General features: G+C 43.5%; 1 protein-coding gene across 1 annotated transcript; it reads right to left on the reverse strand.

Moving 5' to 3' along the window:
• Positions 1-2967: 2967 nt before the first annotated feature.
• Positions 2968-5259, reverse strand: LOC306878806 (E3 ubiquitin-protein ligase TRIM63-like). Its single transcript, XM_079431342.1, has 2 exons — positions 5026-5259; positions 2968-4745 (listed from the first exon to the last, which is right to left on the reverse strand). Exon 2 carries the CDS (start codon positions 4422-4424, stop codon positions 3387-3389), a length of 1038 nt encoding a protein of 345 aa, XP_079287468.1. The 5' UTR covers positions 4425-4745; positions 5026-5259; the 3' UTR covers positions 2968-3386.
• Between the last annotated feature and the right edge of the window lie 3152 nt (positions 5260-8411).

Below are 8411 nucleotides of genomic sequence, written 5' to 3' on the forward strand. Positions count from 1 at the left end.
ATCCCAAACTTATGACCGGCAGTATATGTATATGTATATATGTGTGTGTGTGTATATATATATATATATACACTCACCTAAAGGATTATTAGGAACACCTGTTCAATTTCTCATTAATGCAATTATCTAATCAACCAATCACATGGCAGTTGCTTCAATGCATTTAGGGGTGTGGTCCTGGTCAAGACAATCTCCTGAACTCCAAACTGAATGTCAGAATGGGAAAGAAAGGTGATTTAAGCAATTTTGAGCGTGGCATGGTTGTTGGTGCCAGACGGGCCGGTCTGAGTATTTCACAATCTGCTCAGTTACTGGGATTTTCACGCACAACCATTTCTAGGGTTTACAAAGAATGGTGTGAAAAAGGAAAAACATCCAGTATGCGGCAGTCCTGTGGGCGAAAATGCCTTGTTGATGCTAGAGGTCAGAGGAGAATGGGCCGACTGATTCAAGCTGATAGAAGAGCAACTTTGACTGAAATAACCACTCGTTACAACCGAGGTATGCAGCAAAGCATTTGTGAAGCCACAACACGCACAACCTTGAGGCGGATGGGCTACAACAGCAGAAGACCCCACCGGGTACCACTCATCTCCACTACAAATAGGAAAAAGAGGCTACAATTTGCACGAGCTCACCAAAATTGGTCGGTTGAAGACTGGAAAAATGTTGCCTGGTCTGATGAGTCTCGATTTCTGTTGAGACATTCAGATGGTAGAGTCAGAATTTGGCGTAAACAGAATGAGAACATGGATCCATCATGCCTTGTTACCACTGTGCAGGCTGGTGGTGGTGGTGTAATGGTGTGGGGGATGTTTTCTTGGCACACTTTAGGCCCCTTAGTGCCAATTGGGCATCGTTTAAATGCCACGGCCTACCTGAGCATTGTTTCTGACCATGTCCATCCCTTTATGACCACCATGTACCCATCCTCTGATGGCTACTTCCAGCAGAATAATGCACCATGTCACAAAGCTCGAATCATTTCAAATTGGTTTCTTGAACATGACAATGAGTTCACTGTACTAAAATGGCCCCCACAGTCACCAGATCTCAACCCAATAGAGCATCTTTGGGATGTGGTGGAATGGGAGCTTCGTGCCCTGGATGTGCATCCCACAAATCTCCATCAACTGCAAGATGCTATCCTATCAATATGGGCCAACATTTCTAAAGAATGCTTTCAGCACCTTGTTGAATCAATGCCACGTAGAATTAAGGCAGTTCTGAAGGCGAAAGGGGGTCAAACACAGTATTAGTATGGTGTTCCTAATAATCCTTTAGGTGAGTGTATATATATATATACACTGTACATACTCACCCTCACTGTATATACTCACCGTAAGACCTCCGTTCATCTTCGGAACACAAATGAAGATATTTTTGATGTATGCTATTCTGTTTCAGCTGCGTCATGCAGATACGTTGTTTACATTCGGAGCAAAGCGCAAACAACATAGACAACATATCCGCGTGATGCAGCTGACACAGAACAGCATATGTTGTTTACGTTCAGTGGATACTCTCCAAAATGGCACCAGGGTGACACGGAGTAGACAAATTGTTAATAAAGTCGTTATTTTTGTTTTCTTTGTGCACAAAACGTATTCTCGTAGCTTCGTAAAATTACGGTTGAACCCCTGATGTCACATGGATTATTTAACCAATCTCCTTGCTACGTTTCTGGACCTTGATCGTGTAAGGACCCTTGCTGTCTATGGGAGGGTCAGAGAGCTCACGGGACGCATTAAAAATATCTTAATTTGTGTTCTGAAGATGAACGGAGGTCTTACGAGTTTGGAATGACATGAGGGTGTGTAATTAATGACAGAATTTTCATTTTTGTTCACTGAGTATGTGTACTTTCACTTGAGTATCATTTTTGAGTACACCCCTGGTCTGAATTTGTTAATGGATATAGTCCATGCAGAGTAAGTCAACTGGGATGCCCATATATTTTATTGCATGTTGGATCTTGCCCACAGGGCACTGGGTTCGTAGGGAGGTATGGGTATAGAAACCTGACAAGTCAGCCTTCACTAAAACCCAAAAAAAGGGTCTATAAACATTAGTTTGACTGGTTATAGAAAACATCTATTTAAAACATTAGTTTGACTGGTTATAGAAAACATTTATTAAAAATATTTTAAAATTAAATGTAGAATGTAACAACATTTTAATACATATTTATAAATTAAAGAATATGAAAACAAGTTTATGTGGATAGGTCAGCAGTGAAAACACATAGCAGTCTATTTTCTTTGCTTTGTAGTCTATTAAAAGTTTAACATCAAATGCCTGGTAGAAGTGCTGACATGGTTTGGCATGGCAAGAGGTGCCATTACAGTAAAGGTTAAACATTAGCCCTTTACCTCTCCAGCCTTTCTCTCAGCATCAGTGGTTTCATTAATATATATTTTATACAAATTTTCAAGGTCCAACAGTGATGGTGAAAAATCATTACTGTTTTTTTAAATAAGAAATTATTGATTTAAATAAAAAATACTTCTTACTGATCTTCGGACGTGAAGAATCAGACATATAATGGCATTACTTAGTTACTTGACATGTACAGCATTGTTATTTAAATCCAGTGTTAGGGTTTGTTTTAGGGCCATAGCAACTGTGTCTGTATCTGACAGCAGAGTCAGTGTTAACCTCTGTCCCATAACTTCGTCAAACATGCCTGTAAGCAGCTGTAATTGTCAAGGTTGGAAACATGAGGCCTGTAGCTCACTGTGAGTCTATTCCTGGAGTTCTGTGGCTTCTCTCATTCTCACCATGCTAAAATAGCCACCCACTTTAACCATGTAGAGCAATGCCTCACAAGGATAGGTTGGAGATAATGCAGATATAGCAACCCAGCTGAAAGATGTAAAATGCCGAGAATTTTAAGGTCATCTGAAGGTGTGTGCACCTCAACAAATGAATGGAGTAATTTAAATAAATTATCCTTTTTTTTGCAAGTCCTTTATTTCCACTGAATTATCCAATGAAAATGAGCATTACACTACAGTTCATTAGTCAGATGCATTATTTAATATTTCAAGTATTCAAGCATTTGTATCTCACATGACACTCTAAAGTTAGCAGAGCTGTATTCTACAGCTTATAAATCTACCTTTAATTTAGCAAACAAAACATAAACTTCTATTTTCTACTAAAATATAAAAAACATAATTCAATATGAACATCCATATTAATAAAAAAGTACAAAAGTCAAGTGGAAAAGACATTACAAATGGTGCAATTTGTACAATTTGTACTAAAACTGCTTTAAGATTGCACTTCCCTTGTCTCACAGTTATCAAAAGCAGCTAGATTATTGTTCGTATCATGAACCATGAAGATTTTGTATCTGTTCTTTTTCTAGAGTCTATCGTTGCTTATTCTTCCTCTTCCTCCTCCTCCTCCTCTTCTTCATCCTCATCATCATCTCCACCGACTCCAAAGTCTATTTTTGCAAGCATGGCCTCTACGTCTTCCGTGAAGAGCGTGAAGTGGTCCATACTCTCAAAGCCGGGCTCTGGCCTCTGCAGATGGGAGTTCTTGGATGCATCTTTGGCTTCTATGAGCAGCTGCTTGGCAGCAATGAGGAACTCAGCTGTATTGCTGTTGTCCATGGTCTGGGAGGCTTTGTCCATCAGCTTGATGCTGGCCTGCAGCTGTTCTTTGTACTGCTGGATTAGCGATCGCACCAGAGCCTCCTTCTCATCCTGTTTTTGAGTGATCTTCTCCAGGAGATGGGCCTTTCGGTCTTCTAGGAGGGCATAGAGTAGGTCAAACTTCTCCCCCAACTTCTGCTTCTGCACTTGGCTGTTTTCTTCCACAGTTTTGCAGGTTTCCTCCATCTGTGTCAACATCGCCTTCAAGCAGCTGTTGCTGGCGCCTAGCAGGTCGATTGAATTTTTAAGTTCAGACTTCTGGGCCTCATAAACAACTTTTAGAGTGGAAACTTCACAGTCCTTGTGCTGACCGAATACTTTGCACATGGAGCAAGTAGGTGTCTGGCAGGTTACGCAGTAGATGTTAATTTTTTCATCTTCGTGTACCTCACACATTGGCTCTTTTGTTTCTTTGGATTTCAAATGAGGTTCAAGTGTATTATCTCCTTTCTCCAACTGCTGCTTATAGATGTCGATGATGTTCTCCACCAGAAGGTTCCTCTGCAGACCGTAGACACCATGGCGGTCCAGCACTACCTCAAATCGGCAGGTAGGGCATCGGAAGATGCCTCCAGAATAGTGGTATGGGTTTTTGGAGTCATAGAGGTCATTGGCGCAGCTGCGGCACAGATTGTGTTGGCATGGTAGAATGACCACCGGCTTTGTGAACATGTCCAAGCAGATGGGGCAGCTCAGCTGCTTCTCCAGGCTCTCCATGGGACTCGGAGCCCGAACTATTTGACCCCTTTGGATGTCCATTGCTGTCGTTTGAGGTAGAGTCCTTATAACCTTCACTATAAACTTCACTGCTTTGCCTTTGGTTGAGCTTGAACTTTTCTGGTTGCTTCTGCCTTTACTGTGGTTAATTTGATCTGTCGGAGCAGGACGCACTCAGGGTTTATATACCGGCCGGCTGCCTGTGACACTTGATCTGTGAGGCGTCTGGGACAGGATTCCTCCCACCACTTGTTTGTGCGGCTTGATTCGGAGAAGCATGCAGCCCTCCAACACAACCCGCTAAAGAACAAGTCACATGCCAAACTTAGCAACACCGACCCCCTCCCTTTCCAAGCTCTCCATCTGTGGGAGAAATGTGTAGGCGAATCACATAGTCAGACCAAACAACCCCCCTGTGATAGCTGTTGGCATGTAGACATCCAGAACTTCCCAAACTGCACAACAACATGGCAGGTCAATTGCTATATTATGACATTTTGATAGCTACACTTTTATTGTTTCCTAAGAGCATTTTAATCTGCTGTTGTACGGTATGCGAGAAATTCGGAAGGATTTTTAGGACAATTAAGCAAGGGGTGAGTTGTGTAACACATAATCTGTTTTAGCTTCTATTGTCCCTCACCTGTTTGTCCTGATAGCCGTTTACCATCAACATCCATCTGTATGGTTCTGGAAGAGAGATCGGACAGTTGGGCAGTGAAAGACAGACGTCAGACTTTCCGCTTCATGGAAGCCCCTCATCCCCCCATGACTGGGTGTTTCACAATTTTAGCACAGTGAATTTGTAAACAAACAGTCATATGGTCGACAGCCATGCCACCCCTCGATAGAGACTTGAGCAATATCACACTGAAGTGTCATTGCCTCCTCCTGGAGATGGGCTTCAAAATAGCACATGATCACTGTAGAATATTGTAGAACATATTTATGTCAGTCATGTCTGTTGCATCATCATTTCACATGAGCGCTGAAACAACATGTTCAGACCAGTGTGTGCCCATCGATGGTTAGAGCAAAATTTATGATCAAAGAAAAATACCTGAGAGATGTTTTCAAGCAGCTGTAGTGTATTTATTTCTTTGTTTACACGCAAAGCTTTTTCTTTTTTTGAAAAAGGTGACTTTGATTAAAAGTGGCAAAAATATGTACAGTAAATGTAAGTGGTTAATATTAGAATTTCTAAAGATTTCGATAAATTTTTGTCCTCCAAATAAATGTCATGTTGTATGATGTTTTACAACCAACATCAGAAAGAAAAAAAAAGTGTTGTTATTATAAACAAAAACTAACATTGTTAAAAATAGTTTTCATTCATTTAAAAAAAAGTTTAAACAAATCTAGACGAAAATTTTAAGCTTTGGCAACTGTGGTAACTTGGCAATGAACTGAAATAAAAAGAGTTCAAATTTGAAGTATTACATTTACTAAAACTAAACCTGAAAAAGCTAAAAAGCTCATAAGAAATGTTAAATAACAAAAAGTATGAAATATCCAGAAATTTAAAATAAAATGTATACTTTATGTAAAAACTGAAAATATAAAAATAAAAGCTAATTCTAAATAATAAGAAAGAAAGAAAGAAAGAAAGAAAGAAAGAAAGAAAGAAAGAAAGAAAGAAAGAAAATAATAGGACCCCCATTGACCTCTGTCTGTCAGGATCATGGACTGTTTTTGTTGTGTTTTTTGCTCCCCATGTGTTCCATGACCCAGTTTCTCCCTCATGTTGCCTTGTTAATTTGATTCAGGTGTGTCTCATTCCTTCCCCAATTATCCTGTCTATAAAAGCCCCTGTCCTTTCAGTTAGTGTTTGTCGGTCTTTGAATGTCCCTCCCACCCACTGCTGCCTCCTCCACCGCTGTCGTCTGGCAGCCCTTCTGCTCGTCCTCAGCCCACCATCATTACGGTGCGAGCCCCGCGGGACTGCCATCCTCCAGCGTCGCCGTGGTCAGAGTTTCCCTCGACTTCGCTTCCTGCCTCTGAGGCCCGGACTCCGTCATCCTGCGCCTCGGGACTCCACTCCTCCGGCTGCGCCTCGTCCCTTCGTCCTTCTGGCTCCGTCAGGCTCCCTTCATCCCCTCGGCTCCTCCTCAGTCCTCTGTTGCTCCGGCTCCACCGCGGCCATCTGGATCCCCATCTCCACCTCGGTCGCCAGCGCCATCTGCTCCGCCTTGGTCCCCCGGATCCTCCCCGTCGCCCTTGCTCTTCGGCTCTCTGTCTCCGCCTTGGGCTCCTCCTCCACCTGCTCCGCCACCGTTGGTCGGCCCCCTGGAGTCGGCAGCCATTCCTCTTCCATGCCTCCTCCCACCGTCGGCTCCACCGTGGGCCACCGTCATGGCTGCGGCCTGGGTCCAGCTGTGCTCCTCCTGCTCCGGGTCCCTCCTGTCTCTTCCCTGGCTCCTCCCTCCTTCGTTGCCTCCCTGATCTCTGTCTGCCGGCCCCCTCCCGGGTGTCCGTCCTCCTCCTGAGCCTCCTCCTTGGTTCCCAACCGCCCGCCACTCCCCTCCCCTCCCCTTTGGATGTTTTGTGTTTTTTGCTCCCCATGTGTTCCATGACCCAGTTTCTCCCTCATGTTGCCTTGTTAATTTGATTCAGGTGTCTCGTTCCTTCCCCAATTATCCTGTCTATAAAAGCCCCAGTCCCTTCCGTTAGTGTTTGTCGGTCCTTGAATGTCTTCTCTGCGAGTGTTCCATGTCTCCAGTGCCATTAAAAACTGTTACTTGAATTTCCGTGTTCCTGATGAAGTGTGATATTATCAGAATCAGAATTAGCTTTATTGCCAGGTATGTTTGCACATACGAGGAATTTGTTTTAGTAACAGTAGCTCCACAGTGCAACAGAATGACAGCGACAGGACACAGATAATAAAAAAATAATGTACAAATATACAAAATGGGCAATAACAAAAATAGCACAAACACATTATACAAAATAGACAATTCAGTATGTACAGGTATGTTAGGTGCAAATTTGAAATGTTATAAGTATATGTGTTAAAAAATAAAAATAAAAGGTATGATATTGTTGTGTGTTTCATGTTTATTGTTAAGAGTTCTAATGTTCATGAGATGGATTGCTTAAGGGAAGAAACTGTTTCTGTGTCTGGTCGTTCTGGTACTCAGAGCTCTGTAGCGTCACCCAGACGATAACAGTTCAAAGAGGGAGTGTGCTGGATGTGAGGGGTCCAGAGTAATTTTACCAGCCCTTTTGCTCACTCTGGATGAGTACAGTTCTTGGAGAGTGGGGAGGGTTGTACCAATGATTCGCTCAGCAGTCCGTACTACCTTCTGTAGTCTTCTGAGGTCAGATTTGGTAGCTGAGCTGAACCAGACAGTTAATGAAGTGCAGAGGACGGATTCAATGATGGCAGAGTAGAACTGTTCCAGCAGCTCCTGTGGCAGGTTGAACTTCCTGAGCTGGCGAAGGAAGTACAACCTCTGCTGGGCCTTTTTGACAATAGAGTGAATGTGAATGTCCCACTTCAGGTCCTGAGAGATGGTGCTGCCCAGGAATCTGATTGTTGTTTCAGTGCTGTTCATGATTGTGGGTGGGTGGGTGGGGGGAGTGCAGGGGGGTTTCTCCTGAAGTCCACGATCATCTCCACTGTTTTGAGCATGTTGAGCTCCAGGTTGTTAAGACTGCACCAGACAGCCAGCTCGTTAACCTCCTGTATGTAAGCAGACTCGACACAGTCTTGGATGAGGCCGATCAGTGTGGTGTCATCTGCAAACTTCAGGAGCTTGACAGAGGGGTCTTTAGATGTGCAGTTGTTGGTGTAGAGGGAGAAGAGCAGTGGGGAGAGAATGCAGCCCTGAGGAGCTCCAGTGCTGATCGTACGGGTGCCGGATGGGTTTCCCAGCCTCACTAGCTGCTGCCTGCCTGTCAGGAAGCTGTTGATCCACTGACAGACGGAGGTGGGGACAGAGAGCTGAGTTAGTTTGGGCAGGAAGAGGTTTGGAATGATAGTGTTAAAGGCCGAGCTGAAGTCCATGGTTAAGTCCCTGGTCTGTC

This window comes from Barbus barbus (assembly GCF_936440315.1).
Source record: "Barbus barbus genome assembly, chromosome: 13".
Taxonomy (NCBI): domain Eukaryota; kingdom Metazoa; phylum Chordata; class Actinopteri; order Cypriniformes; family Cyprinidae; genus Barbus; species Barbus barbus.

Excerpts from the sequence above, each read along its gene's own strand:
- LOC306878806 (XM_079431342.1), bottom strand. The coding sequence starts at position 4,424 with ATGGACATCCAAAGGGGTCAAATAGTTCGGGCTCCGAGTCCCATGGAG.